The 26690-nt window shown below is 45.0% G+C and overlaps 1 protein-coding gene across 3 annotated transcripts in view; it reads right to left on the reverse strand.

The window, feature by feature from the left end:
• CFAP251 (cilia and flagella associated protein 251) overlaps window positions 1-22594 on the reverse strand; it is a 52640-nt gene extending 30046 nt beyond the window's left edge. The window contains exons 1-13 of one of the 3 annotated variants that reach the window (XM_069964004.1): window positions 22507-22590; window positions 20908-21208; window positions 18061-18333; window positions 17384-17524; window positions 14203-14312; window positions 10885-10990; window positions 9404-9484; window positions 8435-8512; window positions 6661-6705; window positions 5468-5685; window positions 3997-4191; window positions 2081-2331; window positions 319-470 (exon numbers count right to left, since the gene is read on the reverse strand). In XM_069964004.1, coding sequence (XP_069820105.1) covers window positions 319-470; window positions 2081-2331; window positions 3997-4191; window positions 5468-5685; window positions 6661-6705; window positions 8435-8512; window positions 9404-9484; window positions 10885-10990; window positions 14203-14312; window positions 17384-17524; window positions 18061-18333; window positions 20908-21183 — 1926 coding nt within the window. In that variant the 5' untranslated portion in view covers window positions 21184-21208; window positions 22507-22590. Of the gene's footprint in view, window positions 1-318; window positions 471-2080; window positions 2332-3996; window positions 4192-5467; window positions 5686-6660; window positions 6706-8434; window positions 8513-9403; window positions 9485-10884; window positions 10991-14202; window positions 14313-17383; window positions 17525-18060; window positions 18334-20907; window positions 21209-22341; window positions 22445-22506 lie in introns of those variants that run through there. The other 2 variants (XM_069964005.1, XM_069964003.1) reach the window with 2 other exon arrangements.
• Between the last annotated feature and the right edge of the window lie 4096 nt (window positions 22595-26690).

The following is a 26690-nucleotide window of genomic DNA, read 5'->3' on the forward strand; positions in this document are numbered from 1 at the left end:
TGTGTAGTCGGCGACCAATGATATTAGGTCTGGACCCAAGCCAGCCCATCTGCTCCTTCTAATGATAATCAATGGAGTGGACGGGCTGGATCAGCGCGATGGGGGCAGGGCAGTGCTCCTAATGGTGCTCCGGGCCGTGTATTCAACAGTGCCGAATAGGAAGGTAAAAGACATACCCTCATCCTCGGCGCCCGTGTGCATTAGGGGGCTATAAGCAGGTTAGATTTATCTAACCTGCTGATAGTTCCCCTTTAAGAAATAAAGAAACATCTTAGCATTTGCTATAAGAGAAATGTCCACACAGAGGCCCATACTTACTGCAGTAGCAAGGTAATGGGAATTATGTGAGAAGGTGACATGAGTTATTGATCCTTTTGCATACTTGAAAGGTTCTGTGGTTTCATCCTCTAGTGTTACAGCATCCAGGATATGCGCACTTCCATCTACAAATCCGGCAGCCAAATACAAACCTGAAATTAAGAAAAGAGATCGCTTATTTTCCTTCTGACACAGTGGGAATAAAAAGCTAAAATCCATGAGACATAATCCAATGCCTCACAGACACAAAGAAGCCTGGGTAAACTAGTTACAACCTGTGGATCTTTCATTGACAGTTTGTGATAGACCAACAATTAGTAACAAGCACAGAATTCTCGTTTTCTTAGGGTATGTTCACACAGAGCAAAATTGGCCGCAGCGGAGCTCCTCCCATAGACACGCTGTTTGACACTGAGGCAGGCAGGATTCCATGGCGGAGAGCTCCATTGCGGAATTCGGCTGATTTTGCTCAGTGTGTGAACAGATCCTTAGTGTGGATAGGCTATAATGGCAGATGACCAGTTTCAGAGCCACTGCTAAGGGTAAATGCATACTAGACGGATTACTTCCACAGCCGATCCACACAGAAATCTTTGCAGATTTTCATGAGGATTTTTATGACAGTAAGGCAGGGGTCATACTGTGTTTTTGCAGTCCTTTAAACAGATCTTTTTTTAAATGGTTACTTTTAATGTAGAAAAATATTGTCATATATTTTTTTTTATAATGGAAGTCAATGGATCCACACAATGGCATAGGTTTTTTTCCTCCATAAAACGGATACATTAAGCGGACTGCAAAAACGCAGTGTGAATCCAGCCTTACAGATTTGTTGTGGTGGGAATCTTACCTTTCCTTTTAATTTAAATGGGGAAAATGCATGACAAATCTGTGACATAAATTTTTACGCGATAGAGTTTAAAAATCCACACCGCAGGTCACTTAGGCTGGGTTCACACACTGCGTTTTTTCAGTCATTTAAACAAATCCCTTTTATTTGAAAAAATGTATGGAAAACAGATTGCTGTCCATTTGGATCTGTTTTTCTATAGGCTTCCATATAAAATAAATGGATTAAAGCACACCCTTTCTTAGGCTAGATTCACACATAATGGCAGCTAATCCATTGCCTTGTATTTTCAATGAAAATACATACTCACAGCAGAATTGACATCCCGCTGCAAATTTGTAAGTTACACCCCCCCCCCCTCGGCCAGAGCATACTTTACCTGTTCCACACTCCGGTTTGCTCCGGGGGTTCCCGGCTAGACATCCCGCTCAGCCAATCAGTGCACTGCCCCGCCGCAGCCACTCATTGGCTGAGCGGGAAGTGCAGACGGCAGGAGCCCCCGAAGCAAGTCGGAGGGTGGAGCAGGTACAGTATGCTACGGCCGGGTTGTGGTTATGTATTCTCATAGAAAATACAAGGCAATGGATCCACAGCAGATTTTGTTGCGAATTCGCAGAGTGAAACCAACTGTGGATCCGTTGTGAGTGAATCTTGCCCTAACATTTTTTGTCATACACAAAATTGTAGTTGACCACGTCTTTTCATATGTCAAAAGTATAAAAACAGATCCCTTAAATGAAAAGCAAAATCGCAGTGTGAACCCAGCCTAGCAGTCGGAACTATTTCCACTGTGTGTAGATGAGATAAATAAGAAAAAATCCTATCTACTTAGCTGGTACTGTGACCTGCTGCAGATTTACTATACAAATTTCTTTGCGGAATATCCCCAGATAGTGGGCACATAACATTTACCTTTGGGGTCATAAGATAGGCAATGTAAAGATTTGTCTTTTCCAAAGATCCTGCTGATGAAGCTTTTCCGATCTCGGTAATCCCACACCTTCAATATTCCATTGTGACTTCCAACAGCAATCTGGGTCTTAGATGGGTGACAGGCGAGTGCGTGAACGGCTTCAGTGGGCTCCTGCAGCATCTTCTTCAGCATCGTACCATCAGTAAACACATGGACAACCATGCCGTCTGATGTGGATACAATGAAATTGCTGAGACAAGAAAAAATAAGGACATAAGCCGATGAGCGGAAGTTTTGTTACAGTAACTTACAATACATTCATGTTCTATGCTACATGGAAGCTCTAATCAATAACCGATCCAATCATAGGTAGTGGAAGAATAAGGTTAGGGAGGGCTCCACTGCTTAAAGGAGAAGTCTGGTGTCTTATAAAATCCTGCAGCCGGCAGGGGCAAGGGGGAAACTGATCACAAGTATTAACTTACCTCATCCTGTGCTCGTGGTGAGTGGTGAGACAGGCCTCAGGACCCCCACCGAGCTTCGGGATCTCTAGAGCTCATATGCTATGACCAGGCTGATGGACTGGCCGCTCAGTCAGTCAGTGACTGGAGCAGGACACCGCTTCAGTCACTGATTGGCTAAGTGGCCAGTCCATCAGCTGAGACAGGCCTTTTCCTGAGTTGTGATGTCATCACAATTCAGGGGAATATGCCTTCCGTAGAGTAGAGATGAGCGCTCGATCGTGATGCCTGTGCATAGTTGCGCTCTCGGGATCCCGGGTGCATAGTTGCGCTCTCGGGTATATGTGGGCAGGATATTCCAGGGAATCGATCTTGAATTCCCTGGATTATCCTGGCCGCATATTCCCGAGAGAGCAACTATGCAGCCGGGATCACAGGCATCACGATCAAGCGCAGATGCCGTCGGACCATAAGTCCAACGGTTGGCTCATCTTTAGTCCTGAGGCCAGCACTCATTTACAATATTGATCAGGCCATCGTCAGCCTCTGTAATAGGACGCATAGGGTCCTATTCCACAGGCCGATGGGGGCCCGATCAATAATGTAAACTAGCGCCGATCTGCTAGATCTGCCTATTCCATGGCCCAATAATCGTTTAGCGAGAGCAGCAGGGACATCGTTACCGATGCCCTTGCAGACCCCGTTTTAAACACCATACTTACCTAAACATGTTGCAAGGCTTCTCCTGCGCTCCTTCTTCCTCCCGGACACACGCGCAGCAGCAGCAGCTTCGGTGCGGCCTGTCTTATCTGACAGACCGCTCAGCCAATCACTGGCAGCGGCGGAACTGGCCAGTGATTGCCTGAACGTTCTGTCAGCTAAGGCAGGCCGCTCCGAAGCTGCTGCTGCTGCGCGGGACTGGGAGGAAGAAGGAGCGCAGGAGAAGCCTTGCAACATGTGTAGGTAATATATGGTGCTGCTGAAATCATTGGGCACCGACCGCACATTTCTATCCCACGCAGCAATGCGCGATCAGTGCGCGATGATTTTAGGTTTGAACTTAAATAAACGATCATCGGCTGATCATTGTCTCTATTCCACGGAGTGATAATCGGCCAAATCGGGCCGATTATCACTCCGTGGAATAGGCCCCTTAGTGTATCACCATAAGGCTCTAAGGATACAGCTCAGCAAGAGGCCTTACAAAAGCTGAGAGCCTGCCTAGATCAAGTGATGAACGAGGGGTTATCCAGTGTTACAAAAACATGGCCACTTTCTTCCAGAGACAGCCCCACTCTTGTCTCCAGTTTGGGTGCAGTTTCGTAACTTAGTTCTATTGAAGTGAATGGATCTACTGTAAAACAATACTGCCCACATATACTATACACATTATAAAAATACACAATAAAAATGACCGACCATTAGGAAATTATTTTATATATGAGAAATATCACCTGATAGCAAACTGGTCCCCCTTAATAGAACAGTCCTCGGGATATCTTGTCTTCTCAGATGCCCCTACGGGGGGACATTTTGAGAACGACATGGAATAGATAGGCGTCAGATTAAGATGGCTGTACCAATTTACAAGCTGCAGTTGTTGGTCGTAGAATTTCACGTGACCTCGAGTATCCCCAGTAACGTAATATCTGGAGAAAGATGAGGAGCAATGGGGTGTGAGTATGACATAAAAAACGCAATAGCAATTACTGATGACTAGAATCCTTCTACCCAACCGCGAGTTATTCAAGCGACCTTACATATACACATAGTACATTCATATTCCTTTTATCTGGCATCAGTGGAATCTGATATAGAATTATTTTGTGTTTTTTTTTTTTTCATTTAAATGAAAAGGGCCAAAGATTTTTAATTTACTGCTATTAAAAAGTACTTATCAGCTGCTGTATGACCTGCAGGAAGTGGTGTATTCTTTTCAGTCTGACACAGTGCTCTCTGCTGCCACCTCTGTCCATGTCAGGAACTGTCCAGAGCAGTAGCAAATCCCCATAGAAAACCTCTCCAGCTCTACAAACTGGAAAGAATACCATTTTATGCAAGACATACAGCAGCTGATAAGTACTTTCTGTCACAATTTTCCTATCTATATTATAAAATAATCCTGATATCTTGCAGTTTTCCTTCTCACCTCTGGGGCTAAAACTAAGCTGAGACTTCCTGTTGTGTCTGTGGTGATAAGAGGAGGCTGCTGTAAAGTGATCTGTACAGCATTGCAGCGCCATGTGACACCAGTAAATAGAGGAGACAATAGCAGCTCCCTGTGGAATGACCTCTTCACAGGTCACGGAGTGCGCTCAGCAATGTCTCACATTCATCTCAAAGGGACAGAGTCTGTCTATTGTCGTCTATGTCCATGAGTCCTGCTGTAAAGCCTGTCACTAAATGCTGTTAAGAACAGCCCAGGCAGCAGGGGCGTAACTACCGCTGTAGCAGCCATAGCGGCTGTTACGGGGCCCACCGCATCACAGGGGCCTAGTGGCCTCTTCCTGCAATACACTGAGACCTTTGAGCTGTCATCATTTGCAGCGCCCAGTGGCCAAGCGAGCCTCCTGGGTTCTGCAAATGTCCCCTAACTACGTGGTCATTCGGGGGGGGGGGGGGGGGGGGGGGGGGATTTAAAGTTTGCTATGGGGCCCAACCATTTCTAGCTACGCCCCTGCCGGGCCATATGGCCGCCCCCATAACAATGTACAAAAAGTGAAATAAAAAAAATGAGAATAAAATAACCCGTTTTAAGACCTGACTCTAATCAGTAAAAGCAAATTTAAGTGACACATTCCCTTTAAACATTGGAAAATATTTTTTTTATTCAAAATTACAGTGCAAAATCTCCCCGGTAGGGTGTCTGCTATGGTTCCTGACTGTAGGCAGCTACTATAGGCTGTTAGTAAATGAATTCATTACCTGTCATGGGTAGTGAGCACAGTAATGGCATCTTTCTGCAGATGCATCAACTTTAAAGCTTTCTTATTATGTGGCTTTATGGGAGACTTTGTTCCGATCAGTGGGGGATTGGTGGTCTCCCAGACAACCAGTTTCCCTGCAGATGTAGCTGTCAAGGATCTTACATTGCTGAAATCAAAGACTGATTGGCTGAAAGCTCCCACCGCTTTGTTAAACGTCTGCAAGAGAAAAGTGTACGCTAGTATTCACATAACGTTGGACAATGTTGACAGTGCGAGAGAACGGAGCAGAACATTTATGTCAGGGTCAGTGCATTTAGGGGACGCTGAGCATTGTGGGTAAGGGAGGATGTGGCCTGGAACAATATAGAATCAATCACAGCGGCGTAGAAAATACAGGAAGAAATAGTTATAGAGCATCAGGCTTCTCTCCATATTCCTTCTTACAATTCACCAGTGTCATTCTGTTAAAGGGGTTATTCACCAAATTTTTATTCTTCTAAATCAACTGGTCCCAGCAGTTGCCAGATATTTGTAATTCACTTATATTAAAAAAATTTCGGCCGTGCGTCTGAAGATGACGTTTGGCACAAGATGGCGGACAGCCTCGACACGGATCAGGTAATGTATAATGCACCACACACTTCCGGGTACACGGGCGGGGGTGGTGGGACACGGGAAGGGGGCGATTCGCAGACATAACATACATTACAAAGTTGTATAACTTTGTAATGTGTGGTATTCTGTGAATAATTTTTTTGCGCCGCACTACCCCTTTAAATATAAAACGACCCTATGTCTATGGAAGCTGTCTCCTGTGCTGTGTATCAAGCTGTGAGCCACAGAGTGAAGCATGCAGGTGCATACTTCTCCCGGCTATATATAGCAATAAGTGTAGGCCTCAGCACAGAAACCCTGACTGATCAAACCCTTTGATATTTTAAGTGGCAGTAAAGGACCTATTACATGAGAGATTATCCGTCCAATCAAGCAGATATCTCCCTGTGTAGTAAAGCGAGCGATCAGCCAGTGAGCAAACCAATACAATTTTAATTTTGGCCACTAGGCTTAAAATTAAGCTGAGACTTCCTGTTCTGTCTGTGATGATAAGGGGGGAGGGGGGGGGGTGCTGTAAAGTGATATCTTGGTCTTATCAGTAAAAACAAATTTCCTTAAAATGAACCATAAACTTACCTTATCATTCAATGGAGGTGCTACATATTCCAGACCAGAATTATCCTGTTAAAAAAAGGTGAGAAAGAACTCAACAATACAGTGAATTTGTTCATTTTTGCTTTAAAGGGGTACTTAGGCAATTTTTTTTTCCAATCAACTTGTGTCAGAGAGTAATATAGATTTGTAATTTACTTCTGTTTAAAAATCTTCAGCCTTCCAATACTTATCAGCTGCTGTATGTCCTGCAGGAAGTAATGTATTCTTCCCAGTATAACGCATTGTTCTCTGCTTCCGCCTCTGTCCATGTCAGGAACTGTCCAGAGCAGCAGCAAATCCATATAGAAAACATCACCTGCTCTGGACTTTCCTGACATGGACAGAGGAGGCAGCAGAGAGCACTGGAAAGAATAAATCACTTCCTGCAGGACATACAGCAGCTGATAAGTACTGAAAAGCTTTAGATTTTTAAATAGAAGTAATTTACCCATCTATATAACTTTATGGTGCCAGCTGATTTATAAGAAAAAGCTTTTCGTCGTAGCACCCATTCAAAGCGGCACTATCAGCAGGTTCAGGTCAGTGAACCTGCTGAAATGAGCCAGCCGCTATTTACCTCCGCAATCCCAGGTTGTCCTTGTTATTCTGGTCGGGCCCGTTATAGAGGCGTTTTAGGCTAATTGCTTATATGCTAATTAGCGTGCTAGGAGCATTTGGGGTGTTCCCCATGCTCCCGAAGCACCCGCTATGCCGCTTGCATAGTGGGCGGGCCAGGAGGGGACAGGCTAGGCGGCATGGGGAACACCCCAAATGCGCCGAGCACGCTAATTAGCATAAAAGCAATTAGCCGAAAACACCTCTATAATGGGCCGGACCGGAATAACAAGAACAGCCTGGGATACCAGAGGTAAATAGCGGCTAGCTCATATCAGCAGGTTCACTGGCCCGAACCTGCTGATAGTGCCGCTTTAAATCTGGTTGTTTACTATGAGCAATTCCTCAAACATTCCACATAAGTCTGATGTCAGTGTGTAAAGTCACCAAAAAAATTACACTGTTCATCAAAATTGAACAACTTTCCTAATGTTGGATCATTTCTCGATACAGGCCATAGCACTGTAAATTTTGATGTACAGTTACACTATGGGCTCCATGGCAATGGGCTTGACTTAAGGCCCTATTCCACGGAACGTTTTGAACGATTATCGTTCATAAAATCGCTCAAACGGCCGCTCGTTAACGATATTCGTTCTGTGGAATAGCTGTAAACGAGCGAACGACAACTACGAAATCATCGTTGAGTCGTTCACTATTTTTTTTCAACATGTCGAAAAAAAATGGTTGGTCTTTCAACAATAATTCGCTAATCTTTTTGTTGAATAAAAAATCTTTCAGTCTTTCTTGAAATGTCTACCTACATGCTCAGCCCGGCGAACGTTTTAAATGACCATGTAACGATGTAACGACCGCAAAAAAATCGTTACACTACAGATATCGTTCACGTTCCCACACGTATTATGTGTTATCGTTCGCTTAAAAAAATCGTTAAGTGCTCGTTAACGAGCGGTCGTTGGAGCGAGTCTATGAACGATAATCGTTCCGTGAAATAGGGCTATTACCTTCACTCCAACGATTTGTCAGCTCTATGATTTCCTATGAAAGAAAAAACTGCTAGAAGTTTTCCCCCATGCTGAAGCACTGAGGTTGAAGGTGAGTATGCCGTGATTCTACCACGACTCAGAGTCCTAGGTTAAATGATCGTAGAGAAATGGTGGACTCGCCAAACCTTACTTACCCAGGAATAAAAGATGACTTGGGTGTCACTGTTGGTGATCAGCTGTGCCTCGTCTTCAGGATTAAATATGATATATTTCTGATAAGAAAGAAAATATTTAGATTGGAAACTTCTGTTATTTAATCCCTAGGTTCTGCAGCTGTTTTGGGGCTTTAGATATTTCCATCAATGTAAAAAATTAGAGACGAGCGAACTTACAGTAGGTTTGGGTTGGCACAAACTCGAACACTCAGTATTCGAAAACCTGCTGCCTGGTGAAGATAGAGTAAGCCCTTAAGCTGCCTGAAATACATAGATACACCCATAGGAGACCTATATTTACCCATATGTACCCATTTTTTCCAGGCAGCCCTAGGGCTACGTCCATCTTTTGCTTTTTTTTTTTCTTTTAAGTTAATTTTTCTCAACATCATAAAATCCCTTTATTATACTTTATTTTTCAGAGCCATAAGCTTTTTTCATTTTTATTTTCTTTAATGATCTGTAGTTTTTATTGGTATATTGGTACCATCATGGATTATATACATCTTTATAATTGCTTTTCATTTTAGGAGGGATGTACAAAAAACACAACTTCTGTCGGTTTTGTATTTTTTTTGTTTAGCAGAATTTTGTGCAGTTACTAAGCACCTTATAATTAAGCACAAACCAGTGAGAAAGAGAAAAAGCGGCACTCACCAATATTAAAAAGTTGCTTTCTTTATTCCAAACATACTAGTATTGTAGTAGGGATGGGAACTATACTAGTATAGTATTGTAGGGATGGGAACAGGAAGAGACAGATTTTCTCTTGTCTCTCCCTGCCCTAATCCTAACAATACTAGGAAGTTTGGAATAAATAAAGCAATTTTTGAATATTGGTGAGTGCAGCTTTTTCTCTTAATTTTTGGAAGAAGAAACTTTGTCTGTATGTGGTGCTGAGTGTCTACAATACAGCAGCTTCCAAGGATACATTATCAAGTGTCTCACCTGAAGGCCAAACTGTGCATTTAGCTCAGCTGTACAAATAGGTGTTTCAGAACCTGTTGTCCAATCCCAAATGGAGACTTTCTAAAAGTGAAAAAAAGCTAAATTAGCTGATAAGTTTAAACATAAAAGTACTACATACCTCCCAACCCTCCCAGATCTGGCGGGACATTCAAGATTTTGGGACCATGTATGTGTCCCACTCCCCCTGCACCAGTGTCAGCGCCAAGTGTGCCTGCTGGGTGCTGCAAGTGGCCCTTTAACTCACAGTTAAATGCAGCACTAACACTGAAAGAGCAAGGAGACATAGGCTCCCCACTCTGCCAAGTACTCTTGTAGCCTCAGGCAGCATTTAAGAGGTCGCTCCCTTCCCCGGCACTCTGGCGCTATTGGCACTCGTGCGCTCAGAGTGGGGAAAAAAGGCGCCGGACATGTGCTGCCCTGCAGCTTGGCAATTTTTTTTTTCTCTGGGAGATACATATATGGGGGTAGGGGACCAAACTAAAAGTGGGGATGCCTACATAGGAGAGGGGATTATATGTACCAGGTGGATTATATGTAGGCAGATACTGTCACTTGGGGGGGGGGCAAGTGACAGTATCCCCCAATTGTAATTCAATTTGTAATGGTAATTCAAGTGACAGTTGAATTACAGGGAGGTGCCAAAGGGGGAACAAAGTGGGCAGAGTTACAGTGTGGAGCAATATGGATAGGGATTTTGTACAGAGGGGAGGCTGGTGCTGGAGTAAAGAGTCTAAAATGTTTGTCTGGTAGATTCAGTGGAGATGAGGTGTCACCAGGAGAAGTCTTCATGATGGACAAGTCAGATGGAGAAGAAAAGGAAAAGTGAGCGTCTCCAATCAGAGACGACGTCCCCCTTTATAGAAGACGTCACGTGTGAGTCACTAGATGTAACTGCACTGTAATCCCTTATAATACAGAGCCTGTGTACTATTGGTATTTATGTCTATATGGGACAGTGTATGGAGGAATACTGGATTTTGTATAGTGGATATTATTTAGTAGTTGTATGGTATTAGTCACTGTAGTAGTCACTGTGTGGTGATAATATACGTTTTTTGTATACTGGTATTAGTATAATAGTTTTGATATGCTGCATTTTAGAAATGGAATAGTGGTATTAGTCACTATCTGCTGAAGGTTTGCATATAATATATTGTTCCATATACACTGGTATTACTGGATTTGGTCAGTAACAGTGTGACGATTTGGTATGAATCCACTTCTGTTTTTTGCCCCATTTTCTGCTGCAAAAGATCTGTAGCGTATGGCAACACCCTATTATTGTTCGGACAGCAATGGGAAAAGTATTTGGGCGCCGTATGACTATGGCGCATGGTATGGCTATGGTGCGTGGTATGGCTATGGGGAATGGCACATTTTGTTGAACGTCCCTCTTTGCTCTCAACAAAAGTTGAAAGGCATGATACTATACAAGAATGCCAAAATAAATTAGAAGCTACCTGAACGGTGCCCCCTCCAACAGTTGCCAAGTACTTTGCATTACGAGACATCGCTATGGCTATTACTCCATGAGGATGGCTTTGAAATATGGTGTGAACAGGAATTCTGCAAAAGGAACACAAATAACATGAATCAGTTATGCAGTACATATGTGTATGGGGAAATGTATGCATTGTGTGAATTGGTCATGTTACTATCACTGAATGTATATATTGTATTGTTAACATTATGAATCAGAGGATCCCCTGTAAATGTTGTTACTACTAGGGAATACCTACAATACTTCCTGCCAAAAAGATGTCTGTATATTCCTACCCAGTGCTATCAACTGGTTCAGATATGTTTAAAGTGCATGTACCATCATCTAAGGCAATTTTTCTTACATTGCCCTGTCAGCGCCGACGTGGGGGTCCCAATGCCATGGTCCATTTTTCAAAACGCCACCAACTTCCCGCACTCAGCGATGTTTTGCTCTTGTGGACCGGCCCAGCTCCCCCAATGTAATGACCCCCTCCCCTCAGTGACAAGCCTGCATTACAATGAAGCCAGGCGCGTCACCAAGGGGAGGGGATATCATTGCACTGGGGGTGCTGTGCCCGCCTCTAGTGCATAGAGCCAGTGCACAAGAAGAAAACAGTGAAGAGCGCAGGAACCAGGTGGCATTTTGGAAAATTGATCGCACTACCGGGATCTCAGCTCCAACAGGGTAATGTACAAAAAAAATTCCTTATGTGATGGTACATTCACTAAAGGAAATTGACTATTTTAATCCAAATACTGCAACGTGTATTTTTTTCAATCTGTTTCTATTCTGTGATTGTAATATTTCTTATTTTATTTATAGTACATTATTATCTTGCTCAAACTCTGTTTTACAGCAAGACCCATGGACAGGGCATGTTTGTAAGCATGCTCTGTGACCTGTGCAGAAGTCATTCTACAAGGGTGGGGAGACTGAACTCCTATTGTCTTCTCTATCTAATGGTGTCACTTTCAGTGTTAGGCTGGGTTCAGATTACATAAAACACCGGCCATTTTGTGACTCGGCCGGGTCACGGAACGGCCGGTGTTACTGACTATCTACCCAGCCGGTACTGCAATAACGGATGGATGATCTTCATTTCTGCTGAATTCAGATGCGGGCGCACACAGGCAATTCACCGCTGCACACAATGGATCATGCAGCCGGGGCTATTCAATGAATAGCGGCCGCACAAAACTGACATGTCAGTTTTCTGTGCGGCCGGATGGAATCCCGGTTGGAGCATATACTATTGTACACACTTCTGGGCATAGTTCACAATCCAAATTCCATATTTTTATTAGCACGATTCATAAAAAAAAAATACATGATTAAAATAGTATACCATATATTACAAAAAATATAAAAGAATGACCATAAATACAGAATAACAGTAAAAGATCGTGGAAACAAATTGTTATGGATTGGGCTACTGGGGACTAGTGTAAACTTCATGTATTGCACATAGGAGAATAATCATATAGGGATTCTAAATATATCCAGAGGCCTAAGAGTACCCGTGAAATTAGTTCCGTCTCAAAAAAATACCCTATATTTTTTTGGTAAAAGTCACTAGCCGCAATCACCAGTTACTATGTCCTCAGTCTATATTGCACTCATTCATATTGTTGCACGAGTACGAGCCGGCGCTACTATGTGTATACGCTCCGGCCGGGATTCCATTCATTCAAATGCAACGTATGTTTTGCATAAATCATGGCCGTTGTTGTAACTTTATGTAAAACATACGCTGTGTGAACATAGCCTAATGTCGCAAAATTTGCTATCCAGCAGCCTCCTCCTTATCATCCCAGACAAAACAGGATGTCTCGGCTTAGTTTTAGGCATAGTGGTCAGAATAATTGCTGCAAGATTTCAAGATTATTTTAACATATACATAGTTATAAAACAATAGGCTATTTTCTGATGAAACTTTAAAGGAGAAGTCTGGCCGCCGGGTTTGTTTTTTATATGGCAGGGGCACGGGGGAGGAAAAATACAAAGGGTACTAGCTTACTTCTCCCCATGCCTCTTCAGGGCCGGATCGCTGCTCTGGGACCCCTGCCGAGGTACTGGATCTCGTGCGTTGCCAACGACACAACCCGGCTGATGGACTGGCTCTTCAGCCAGTCACTGATTGGATGAGTACCTAGTCCATCAGCCGCGGCGGGCCTTTTCCCCATGTCATTACGTCATCACAACTTGGTTGAAAATGCCTTTCAGAGTCCCAGAGTCGATCATATGGCAGATCACAGGCGCAGGGAGAGGTGAGTAAGGACTGCTTCTTATCTTTGTCCCTGCCAACTGTTAGATTTCAGACTACTCTTTTAATTTTAAAGCAAATGTATCACTTCAAGATTTTCATACAACCTTATTGGTGCAGCCACTCTGATTCTGATGGTGTAATCTTTGTGCTCAGTCCACCGCCCGACTCCTGACAATATGCAAATTTGGTCTTCTGGTGCCCTGGAGGCGGACCCAGTGCCTGATATCTCCACCCCCGATTGATGCAAGCCTTCTCTGTTCTTCCTTCTGTGTCTACTCCGATGTGCCCAGCACTTCTTTATAAACATCCACAGTCTGTTCATCGATGCATAGAGCAGGGGATGAACCTTGGCAGTGCGACTCATACCCCGCTCTGACGACAGAGCTCACAGGCAGTACAAGGGCGGGGCCGCACTTGATAAAGAAGGTGGGACTAAGAGAACAGACTACAGCTATGTTCCCACTTCATAATAATATCGGTGAAAGGCGACCATCTCGTTAAAGAGATGGTCACTAACAATTAGCACAATATTTTCCTGGCTATTTTCCTGAAGTGGGAACATATGTGAACTTATAGTGAGAGATTGTGTTGTTGATGTGTACTAGTGAGTTTTGTACAGACCCCCTCCACCCAGTAATGGCTTCAGAAATAGACAAGAGACAAGATACAATAGACAAGAGTACAAGTGTGCTTGACAAAGATCTCATTGAGCAGATTGAAACGTTGCATACTGGATGGATAAACTAAACCACCTTTTGTTCACTTAAGTTCGGAGTGCCGCCTCTTGTCTACTTCTTGAGTTACCTTCGGGGCCTGGGTCTGGGACCATGGGGCAGAGCACCCTACCTGAGCCTTGAACCACACAGTGCCGTTTAGCAACTCTGCATACTTTTTCAGTAATGGCTCCATGTAGCTACTACTTCACACTTGTTTAGGATCATTTTTATTATTATTATTTTTTAATAACATAATATGGATTTTTAGTCAGCGCTGCAGAACTTCAGCTTATGTAATGTATGATGTACTTACCCTGAAAATGAATCCCATACAATAATGAGACTCTCTGGCCCTTGGTCCCCTGTAGCAATCCATCGTCTGTCCTCACTAATACACAAACACGAAATGCAGCTACAGTGACCCTAAGTGTAGACAAGGACATGATAAGGGTTATAGAAATACCCCCATTAAGCAAAAGGTTACAGGTCACAATATCTACTCTGCACTCTGTTTTTCTGTGGAATATAAGGGTTTGGTTCCCCTTTTTTTTTTTATCCAAAATAGTGAACGAGACATTAGAGAATCTTTTGCTGTATGGTTGATGAGCAGAAGAGACAGTAAGATATGAGCGACACGACTTGGGGGGAAACGCCTGACCCGGCTGATGAATGCCCCATCAGCCAATCAATGACTGCAGCGCCTCTCTCACTGACTGGCTGAGTGGAGCGTCCATCAACCGTGTTGTGATGTAGAAGAGCCAAGAGCTGGGGAATGCCCTGGAGCGGGACACAGTGCAGCGCGGGCACGGGGAGCGGTAAGTATGCATTCTTGATTATGTTCCCCCCACCCCCTGCCCAAAATTACATTTTGTTGCCCTGTTGGACTTCATCAGTAGATGAAACGGATGAAAATCAATGCCGAAAAAAAAAAAGGACATGTCCTAGTGCAGACCCAGTGCGGACCCAGATTTGTTTTTTTGGATCCTCTCATTGAAGTCAATTGTTTACGGATTGCAACATGTTTGGCATCCGTATTTCCGTATTCCCGTAAAAAAATATGGATGACTTATAGGTCACAGGGTTCTGTTTCTAAGCAACCACAGGTTGACAAGCGATCATTTGACTTATTTTAGGGGTTGGGCAAACTAGTGCTATTATTTTTTTCAACCTACTCAACTTTATTAACTTGTATTAAGCAGTCAGTAGTAAAAACGGATTTATGGAAATACGGATGCAATACGGATGTACTACGGATGTCCAATCCGTAATTTTTAGCGGGTTGTTTCAGGACTAGAAAATATCACTGAACGTGTGAATAAGGCCTAAGAACCACTAAGCCGTATCCTTATGTAAGTACTCATCCATTACAGCATGCTATGGAGGTCAGAGCGTTTGTTCGCAGCTGGTGTTCCTAAACAACATCCCGCCAGCAATAAAATATTTATCATCAGGCGCGGTGTCCATATTTGGATGATATGAAAATATCAGATGTTCGGCTTTCACAGGAATTCTCATTTCCATAGCAGAGTATACAAACTGCAATATATTATTCCAGAACCCCAGTCCGCACGCTAGGCAGCAAGCATATGGTATAATTGTTAGAGCATATGGTGAAGCCAGGAGCAGACATGAGGATCATGAGCTGATTATCAGCCATAAATGCCCTATTACATTACCATGCAGAAGACAAGACGGCAAGAAACTAATGGCTAAGCGTGTACGAAAATCCTCATGGCTGCTTTATTAACAAATACATTATTTAGGTCAGGGGTGAGGAACCTTCGGCCCTCCAGCTGTTGCAAAACTACAATTCCCATCATGACTGGACAGCCAAAGCTAAAGCTAAAGCAACCAATCACAGCTCAGCTTTCATTTCTCAAATTACTCTGGCAAAATGGTTGCTGTGAGCAAATCAGATTTTTTTGTGTTTTAGACAGTTTAAAGGGGAACTATCAGAGGGTTAGAGGAATCTAACCTGCTGATAGCCCCATAATGGGCACAGGGCACTGAAGAAAAATGTATGTTACTTACCTTCCTCCTTAGCGTCATTCCTGTGCAGTTAGTAGTTGAATCCATGGCCCGGAGCACTGCCCCGCCCCCATTGGCCCGATCCCGCCTGCCCACTCTATTGATTATCATTAGGAGTGGGCCAGCCCGGTGTGATGGGGGGCGGGGCAGTGCTCCTAACGGTGCTCCAGGCCATGGATTCAACTACAAACTGCACAGGAATGGTGCAGAGGAGGAAGGTAAGAGACATAACTTCCTCCTCAGCCCCCCTTGTGCATTAGGGCCCTATTACACGGGGCGATTATCGTGCAGAAAATTGTTATATTGTTCAAATTGTAGCGATAATCCTCCTGTATAATTGCAGGCAATGATCGAAAAATCGTTTGTGTTGTTGATCATTGATTTAGATCTGACCCTAAAATGTTCGATGTTATTCTACATTTGTTCACTAATCATTCAGTGTAATTGCAGATTGTTCTTTCTTTTTCTGGGATCAGATGGAGTAACTAACGACTATCGTTCTGTGTAATATGGTGAATACAGGCGATTTTAAGAAACTTTGTAATTGGGTTTATTAGATGAAAAATGCCTGGGGAAAGGCTTTCTGAATGCAGATAATGGCAGATTTGCCTAATAAACCCAATTACAAAGTTTCTTAAAATCGCCTGGACTATTGATTTCTATTGAAAAAAAAATGACAGTGACACTTTAATGATAAACAATCTCGTTTGCGATCGTTTATTGTCAGTCGTTAAAAATAGCTTTGTCCAATAGGACCCAGGAGGCTAATAGTTTCCCTTTAAAGGGGTAGTGCGGCAGTAAACAATTATTCACAGAATAACACACATTACAAAGTTATACAACTTTGTAATGTATGTTATGTCTGTGAATGGCCCCCTTCCCCGTGTCCCACCACCCCCACCCGTGTACCCGGAAGTGTGGTGCGCTATACATACCTGTCACGTGCCGACTCGTCTCCGATCTTCAGTCAGCGATGTCTTCTTCGGACGGCCCGGCCAATTCCCTCCGAGCGTCCTGAGTGCCGGCCGCCCTCTTTAGCGTCATCAGATGCTCAGACGCGATTGGCTGAGCACAGTTATGCTCAGCCAATCGCAGCTGAGCAGCCGATGACACGGCAGAGGGCGGCCGGCACTCAGGACGCTTGGAGGGATTCGGCCGAAGACGACATCGCTGACTGAAGATCGGAGACGAGTCAGCACGTGACAGGTATGTATAGCGCACCACACTTCCGGGTACACGGGTGGGGGTGGTGGGACACGGGGAAGGGGGCCATTCACAGACATAACATACATTACAAAGTTGTATAACTTTGTAATGTGTGTTATTCTGTGAATAATTGTTTACCGCCGCACTACCCCTTTAATAAAGCTTCTTTGCCTGATGTCATACACAGTCTGCACAATACAATACAACCTCTTCAGTAAACAACAGGGTATAGGACAGTGAATAAAATATCCTCCTCTTACCTGTAGATGGCGCTGACGGTTTAGAGTAAAATCGTGGATTACAGCAGTATGGGCACATATATAAACGGCCACTTGATGCTCTTCATCATGAAGATTATAAATCGGGATATTGCTATTCATGCCGAAAGACCATGCTAAATTCTGCACAAAACAAAGCAAACATTAGTACAGTATATGCATGAATGTGTGTGTAACTTTAGTGGATGACAAGTAATAGAAAATATTCAGGTAACGCTGTACAACAGGGGTGTGAAACACGTAGCCCTCTAACTGTTGCAAAACTACAATTCTCATCAATGCTTTTGGTTGTCCAGGCATGATGGGAATTGTAGTTTTGTAACAGCCGGAGAGACATCGGTTGACACTTATGCCCTAGAGCAGTGATGGGGAACCTTCGGCCCTCCAGCTGTTGCAAAACTACAATTCCCATCATGCCTGGACAGCCAAAGCGAAGCTGTAGTTTTGCAACAGCTGGAGGGCCGAAGGTTCCCCTTGGCTGCCGTAGAGCTTTGACTGTCCAGGCATGATGGGAATTGTAGTTTTGCAACAGCTGGAGGACTGAAGGTTCCCCATCCCGGCTGTTAGTTGAAGTGATCCGGAAGCTCTCCACTGAAGCTCCAGTCTGGGCCTATAAAGGGTTAATGACAAGTAATCTCTAAGATTTTGTTTTAACTCACAAGAGGTTTATCTGTAGAAATGGGGTTTTCCTCTTCGAACACAGTCCTTGGAGTCGCCGTGTAGACGAGTGACTCTTCGGTGGCCGAGACCCCCAGGGCGGCATTTTCTTCTGCCTCTTCTTGGTCATTCACATCATCAGATAAAGAGAGGCGGTTGTCCCTATCACCTGACCACTGGCTCTCTGTAAGGTTGTTGTCAGAGATTTCGTAGGATTCCTGCGCAGGGTTACTATCCTCTAACTCATCTTTTCCTTCATCTTCATCAGTAAGATCCTGCAGTCAACATTTATCAAACAATAAGCAATGTCATCGAATGAATCCCCATATGGTGGCTCCTTACTTGTCTGTTCTTGGGTGTGTTCACACTAGGATTGTGCTTCCTGAGACACGAACGGGAACATGCCATTGCCAACATATACATGCACAGATGGGTATGGGCCCCATAGACTATAAAACTTTCTTTTACATTACCCAGTCGGTGTGGGCATCCCAGTAACGCTGTCCTTTTTTTAAAAAAAACTCTGCCCAGTTCCTGCCCTTTGTGCCATTCTCTTCTTGTGCACCAGCCCGCCTCTATACACTGGAGTTAGGCCCGATTCCCCCCAGTGTAACCATATCCTCTCCCGATTATTGGCCAGGAACATTGCTAGAAAAGCTCCTGCAGCCAATAATCTGCCTGGGTAAAGGTAACAGAGATCAGTCAAGGGGTGGGAAAAAGCCCAATCCTCGGCTGATCGTGTCTTTAGAACAGGCTTTAAAATTTATTGTTATCAGCCACACATCTTACAGTGTAAACAGGGGATGTGAGGCCAATAACGATATAGGCAAACTGACAGCACAAATATACATATATATCCGTGCTTTCCAGATCACAAGCAGTGCATACTTACCATCAGCGCCGACTCCTCCAGAATGAGGCGGGCCTAAAGATACAGCAGTGGTTGGGGAACCGGAGAGCCAGGTGCTGAATCACGAGCAGCATGGATGGTAAATATAGACTGCTTGTGATCTGGAAACTGACAATAAAGATGTATACATATCCCAGAACCCAGTATATTCATATCTGTGATGAGGTAAGAGAAAAAAGGTTCAGCACTCACCGGATCCGATGCAATCAGGCAAATCTTTATTGTGTTAACTTATGGTGCGTTTACACGTAACGATTATCGTGCGAATTTGCGCGATAACGATCGAATTCGAACGATAATCGTACGTGTAAACGCAGCGAACGATCAAACGACGAACGAGAAATCGTCAATTTTGATCTTTTAACATGTTATCAAATCGCCGTTTGTAAAAAATTCGCCGATTGTTCCGTGTAAACAGTCGTCGCGCGATAGTCCGACCGCCCTCGATAGTCCAGCCGTCCGCACTGATTGGCTGAAGAGGAGCCATTTGAAATTCCCGGCTCCCCTCTTTAGCCAATCAAAGCACGGCAGCACTGATTGGCTGAAGAGGAGCCGTTTGAAATTCCCGGCTCACCTCTTCAGCCAATCAATGCACTGAAGAGGGGAGGCGATCGGAGCGGCGGCGGCGGAGTGGCGATCGGAGAGGCGGTGGCAATCGGGGCGGCGGGGGTGCCAATCAGAGCGGCGTCGGCAGGGGTGGTGATCGGGGCGGCGCAGGGGGCTGCGGTTGACCGTGGGGCCGGGCTGCGGTTGACCGTGGGGCCGGGCTGCGGATGAGCGGGGGGGGGGGGGGGGGGGGGCTGCGGGCGGGCCAGGCTGCAGGCGCGCGATCGCAAAACGATTTTTCCGTACGATATATCGTACCGTCTAAACGCTGATAGTTATGAAAAAAAAATCATTACTGTTTTCTCTTTGTGGCATATTCATATCTGTGCTGTCAGTTTTCATGGCTGCACGAACGATACAAGGATCATTCGCACAGCCCGGCCGGTCAATTTGTTGTGCCTGAAAAGGTACTGACCGTCACTCGTTTGCATCCAACAACTCTTTTATTGTGGAAAGACCCTAACTACTGGGACCTCTGCCAGACCCCAGAATACAGTAAAACTGCAGCTTTAAATGAACAGAGCGGCTGTGCATGCCCAATCACTGCTCCATTCATCTTCTATGGTCTCTTTGAAGTCCTGGAAAACATGGATACAAGGTACAGCCTTAGGCCATAGGATGTATGCATATTTTCCAGGACTCCCAAGGGCTTCATCCAACTTCTGCAGCCATGAGGAGTCAAATGCTGAGCGTCTGGGTTTGAAGAATGTTGACGAACCCAAACTAGGGCCGCAGATCACACTTGTGTGTGCTGCTGTATTCATTGTCTAAGGAGCGTTGTCAGTTCCACAGACAATATACGTAGCAGATGTGTACCCCAGTGGTCAGACACATATCAGGTAGATGTTGAATAAGTGTTCCAACTCAGAATACCCCTTAAAGTGAATGTACCATTAGGTACTTCTTTTTGTAGCAGCGCCGGAGCAGGAATCCCGGTGGCACGGTCCTTTTTTGAAACGCTGCCCAGTTCCCGCGCTCAGTATTGCTCTTTGCACTTAGTGCACTGGCCCGGCTCTACGCATTGGGGGCAGGTCTGCTGGATCCCAGTGGGACCATATCTCCTTCCCTCTCTGACACGGCTCTATTGATTCTAATGGAGCCGCATCACAGGGGTGAGGGGATATTGTCACACTGGTTGGCAGTGGGCCCACCCTCAGTGCATAGAGCTGGGCCGAGCACGGCCAAAGAGCAGCGCCGAGCACGGGAATCGCTACGCTGGCGCCGATCAGCTACTGTAAAAAGAAAAAAAAAGCGATGTACCTAATGGGACATTTGCTTTAGACATTACTGTGACTGGTTTATTTGAGTATATAACATCTTTTGTCCATTCTACCTGGACGGCTTCCTCCTCTTTTGCATCATGAGATGTTTCCTCGTGTGAAGCATTAGGTGGACTCTCTTCTTCGGTTTCTGCTTCATCTTTCTCGTCCACATCTACATCAGGGTCTTCAGGGAGCTGTTCCTCCGGTGGTCCCGAGGTTGAGGATCTTCTCTGATCTTCATTACTTGTTTGTGCTTCCTCTTCATCACCGTCATGTGGGACATCCTGGTCACTTGCACTGTAGGACGTATCTCCTTCTTCTTGTAGATCAGCACTAACAGCAGCCATCTTACCCTGCGTTTAAGGACATGGCCTTAGTGGAAATGTGGTTATTAAAAATTTATATACTAGAAACAACTTCCTACCGGTATAATATTTCAGCTGCTCCTCTGTAAGGGTGGGTTCACACCACGGAACCCGAGCGGAGAATTTCTGACAGATTCCGTAGCTCGTACCCGTTCACTGCCGCCTTTCCGCCGGCTCCATAGAAACCATTCTATGGGCGGGCGGATTCCCCATTCAACCGAAAGAATTCTTTTGGCGGAATGCAGAATCCGCCCGTGCATAGAATGGTGTCTATGGCACGGGCGGAGAGGCGCGTGGCCGTGAACGGGTACGAGCTACGGAATCTTTCAGAAATTCTCCGCTCGGGTTCCGTAGTGTGAACCCACCCTAATGAAGCAATATCATGTCATGTGATTCTATATAGGTTTGTTTTGTGGGACTGAGAAACTGTCAGTGCATAGCCTTAAAGGGAACCTGTCACTAACACAATGCTATCGATTCTATCCTCATCATGTTATAGAGCAGTAAGAACTGAGCAGATTGATATATAACTTTGTAGGAAAAGATTCATTATAACATGTTGAGTGAAATCCCGCATTATTCTGTGTTAAGGAGTCCAGTGGGCGGGGTCACTGGACTCTTCAGCATGGAAACAGAGATTTTAAACAAAACATTACAAGTTATACTAAATCTTTCCCATAAATATATATATTGATCTGCTCAGCCCCTTCTGCTCTATAACATGAGTCTGATAGCTTAGGTAGCATTTTCATGGCGACAGGTTCCCTTTGAGGGTAGGTTCAGACTACGGAATCCGGGCGTAGAAGATCCAGTGGATTCCGTGGCTCGTACTCGTTACATTGCTGTTATTTTGCCTAAAAAAGATATTGTGGGAACATTACATCCTCATAGGAGGAAATATAATATAAGGTATCTACTATAATCACAATTATCTACATTGGGTTGGGGAACCTTTCCAACTTCAGCTGTTGTAAAACTACAATTCCCATCATGCCTGGACAGCTAAAGTGATGCTTTGGCTGCTGAGGCATGATGGGAATTGTAGTTTTGCAACAGCTGAAGGGTTGAAGGTTTCCCCTTCCTGATCTACATGATAGAAAATCCTTCCTATCTCTATGAATGTGATCACAACGACAGCACCAATTATGATCAATGGAAAACAATCGATTATCCGGTCAGTAACTTCTATGTAGGTTATCGTCAGCGATGATGTCGGTTCGATCACATCTGCACATAGTAACGTGCACACAATACACTATACATAGCTATAATAGTAATAATATCTCCACAGTGCAGGCTACTTACCGCAGGAATCGAAGCCCGCTCACAAGCCTCCAGCGGCGTTACCTAGCAACCGAGGAGTAAACCGTACGGGGTTCCCATGGTAACGCGGAACTCATCATCCGGCCGCGTCGTAGGTCATTCCTGCACTGTGCTCCGCAATGCATTGTGGGAAGGCGGGTGGAGGGCGCTGTGGTAATGCCGGTCCGGGCTGAGGTGTAGAGAGGATAAGCGCCGGTCTTATAAAGTGTGTGGATATATTGTGTATATAGCTCACATGCGTCTCTACAGTGATGGAAAACAATTATATTATGTATATATATCATATTTTATCCAAAAAAATAATAATAATATATATATATGTGTCTATAGACGGATATCTATCATAAATATATATGATGTGATGTGGTGTGCACAGTAGGTGGCGCTATTCTGGCCTCTCTGGGGCAGTGGTGGGGACTTACATATGTTCACAGTTTACAAAAATAAAATAAAAATATTTTATCCAAAGTATTACTGCTGATTAAGGGTGTGTTCACACCTACAGGATCCGCAGCAGATTTGATGGTGCAGATTTGATGCTGTGTTCAGTTAATTAAACGAAATCTGCTTCGGATCCTGTAGGTGTGAACGTACCCTAAGGTTACAAACCCACTTGGCGGGTCTGCAGCGAGTCTCCATGCTGCAGATCTCGGCCCTATACTTTTAATGGCAGACAAACAAGCAGCAGGGATGTACATCCCTGCTGCGAGTTTGTCTGCAGCCCTCCCCATTAACCCCCCGGCCGCCGAAGCTGATACTTCACCTGATCCCGGCTCCGGCGGTTCCCGATGTCTTTAGCAAGCCGGAGCGGGGACCAGGTGAAGTATATGCTCCAGCCAGCCGCCCGCAGCCCCGGCCGCCCGATCGCCCCCCCCCCCCCCCCCCCCCCCCCCCCGCAGCCCCGGTCGCCCGATCGCCCCCCCGCAGCCCCGATCGCCCCCCCCCCCGCAGCACCGATCGCACGCCCCCCCGCAGCACCGATCGCACGCCCCCCCGATTGAGCGGCCGGGCTGCAGGGGGGGCGTGTAAGCGATTGGTGCTGCGGGGGGGCGTGCGATCGGGGGGGGGCGGCCGGGGCTGCGGGGGGGGGCGATCGGGCGGCCGGGGCTGCGGGCGGCTGGCTGGAGCATATACTTCACCTGGTCCCCGCTCCGGCTTGCTGAAGACATCGGGAACCGCCGGAGCCGGGATCAGGTGAAGTATCAGCTCCGGCAGCCGGGGGGTTAATGGGGTGGGCTGCAGACAAACACGCAGCAGGGATGTACATCCCTGCTGCGTGTTTGTCTGCCATTAAAAGTATAGGGCCGGGATCTGCAGCGAATCTCGCTGCAAAAACGCAGCATGGAGACTCGCTGCAGACCCGCCAAGTGGGTTTGTAACCTAAGAGACAGTTTTTCAAAATTGTAACTTGGTGTAAGAGCTCCCTGTACTGGGTGAGAGGGGGAGTGGAGGAGGGGCATCTCCCTCACCTTCCAAATCATAGCAGATCCACTTCAGGCTGGGGCTTGCATGTACCTGATTACCTGATGCAGTACATTTGCTTTAAAGGGGTTATCCAGCACTACAAAAACATGGCCACTTTTCCCCCTACTGTTGTCTCCAGTTTAGGTGTGGTTTGCAATTAAGCTCCATTTACTTCAATGGAATGGAGTTTCAAAACCTGCACCCAAACTGAGGACAACAGTAGGGGGAAAGTGGCCATGTTTTTGTAGCGCTGGATAACCCCTTGAACCCTTAGAGGACCGGGCCAATTTAAATTTTTGTGTTTTCGTTTTTCCCTCCTTGTGCTTAAAAGGCCATAGCAGTTGCATTTTTTCACCTAGAAACCCACATGAGCCCTTATTTTTTGCGTCACTAATTGTACTTTACAATGACAGGCTGAATTTTTACTAAAGTACACTGCGAAACCAGAAAAAAATTCAATGTGTGGTGAAAATGAAAAAAAAAAAACACATTTCTTTTATTTGTTTTTTTTTGTTGTTTTTACGCCGTTCGCCCTGGGGTAAAACTGACTTGTTATATATGTTCCTCAAGTCATTACGATTACAACGATATGTAACATGTATAACTTATATTGTATCTGATGGCCTGTAAAAAATTCAAACCATTGTTAACAAATCTATGTTCCTTAAAATCGCTCCATTCCCAGGCTTATAGCGCTTTTATCCTTTGGTCTATGGGGCTGTGTCAGGTGTCATTTTTTGCGCCATGATCTGTTCTTTCTATTGGTACCTTGATTGCGTATATACGACTTTTTGATCGCTTTTTATTACAATTTTTCTGGATTTGATGCGACCAAAAATGCGCAATTTTGCACTTTGGGATTTTTTAGCGCTTACGCCATTTACGGTGCGAGATCAGGAATGTAATTATTCGGGCGATTACGCACGAGGCGATAGCAAACATGTTTATTTATTTATTTATTTTAATTTATAACCTGGGAAAAGGGGGGTGATTCAGACTTTTATTAGGGGAGGGGGCTTTTTATTAATAATAACACTTTTATTTTTACTTTTACACTTATACTAGAAGCCCCCCTGGGGTTAGGGTTATTCCCCCTGGGGGACTTCAAGTATAAGTGCACTGATCTCTCATTGAGATCTATGCTGCATAGATATACAGCATAGATCGATGAGATAGGCCCATCGATTGCTGGGTTATCCAGCGCTACAAAAACATGGCCACTTTTCCCCCTCTCTTGTCTCCAGTTTGGGTGTAGGTTTTGAAACTCTGTTCCATTGAAGTAAATGGAGCTTATTTGCAAACCACACCTGAACTGGAGACAAGAGTAGGGGGAAAAGTGGCCATGTTTTTGTAGCACTGGATAACCCCTTTAAGTCATCTAATGAAATATAGATTCTCCTCTGTGCCATAGGATATACCTTATACCTCCATTCTCATTGCTCGGTAAAGCCTGTTATAATCCCTGGCCTCAGAATGCTTTGATGTGCAAAATTTTAGCACTGGCCATGTTTTAGAAGGAAGCAGGGCTTGTTGGAAAGTATGCAAGTTGGCCCTTTAATGGCTAACTGGGCGCTTTTATTTTTGGGATAGATAGTCTTTAAGATCTTGTCCTACATTTGTAGTGACCCTGTACATGCCCCTAAACCTCTATTGCATCTAAGGTAACTCCCTTGGGTTCACACAAGTGGGATGAAGTGTCCACATCAGTTACTGTTTTTCCCACTAGATGTCACTAAAAGCACTTTAGTGTTGTAGGTCACATGTTGTTCTTTGGCCACTCACAGATGCAGGTGCTTTCCCTCCTTGTTCTATCCTATCCTCTCTCCTGGCGCACCCAGCCCCACCAATCACAGGCAGGGTTAGAAGGACCCCTGTAGGAAGGACTTAGGTCCTGGTGGGAGGCGGGTAGTTAGTTGTCTATATTCATTGTGAGAGGGAGCAACACAGACAAGATCTCTGCTAAAGCTAAGCCAGGGCCTGGCTTTGACCAGGTCCTCTGATAGGGACACAACCAAGCAATCCACAGATTCTTCCTTATGAGCAACACAATCAACATGCAATGCTAAGGAAGTACAAAGGGGAGAGAAGCCACACAGGGATCACCTTGTCCACGCTAAGTACCTCTCTAAATGTGCAGGGCAGTTACCTCAGCAGTCACAGGAACTGACTCCAGGGGAACAAAGTTACAGACAGTCTAAGTAATCCACTGTGCAGTGCAGGATGACTGGGAAGTCTGCTTAGCCCAGATAACTAGACCCCGGGCTCGTACTACCCTAGCAGGACAAGTAGCTCGCAGAACATGGTCAGACAAAGCCTATAAGTAGTACAAGTGTTCTCCCTATATCTCTTCTACACACCTACAACTGTTCCAGGCAGAGTACACTTCTACATTGGACATGGCCCCTCAGCCACCCCCTCCCCTCTACTCTCTCTTCTACCAAGATCTCTTCTTAAAAGCACCTTGTCTCTACCTCAACTAAAAGCACCTGAGTAGCCTGCAAGATTGTTCTTTTGTATTGCACAGAACTGTATTCTGACCAACGTACTGTTGTATTGCACTTGTTCTTCCAAGCAAACCGTTCTATTTTTGATTCTAAGCATTGCACTCTGGCCTGTTCTTGTGCACCTGCACCCACATACACCTGTATACTTGGGTTAATCTTTTTTTTATGTGCTGGTGAGATGTCAGACTGTCTGGGGTG

The sequence above is a fragment of the Dendropsophus ebraccatus genome, chromosome 3, assembly GCF_027789765.1.
Source record: "Dendropsophus ebraccatus isolate aDenEbr1 chromosome 3, aDenEbr1.pat, whole genome shotgun sequence".
In the NCBI taxonomy this organism is placed as follows: Eukaryota; Metazoa; Chordata; class Amphibia; order Anura; family Hylidae; genus Dendropsophus; species Dendropsophus ebraccatus.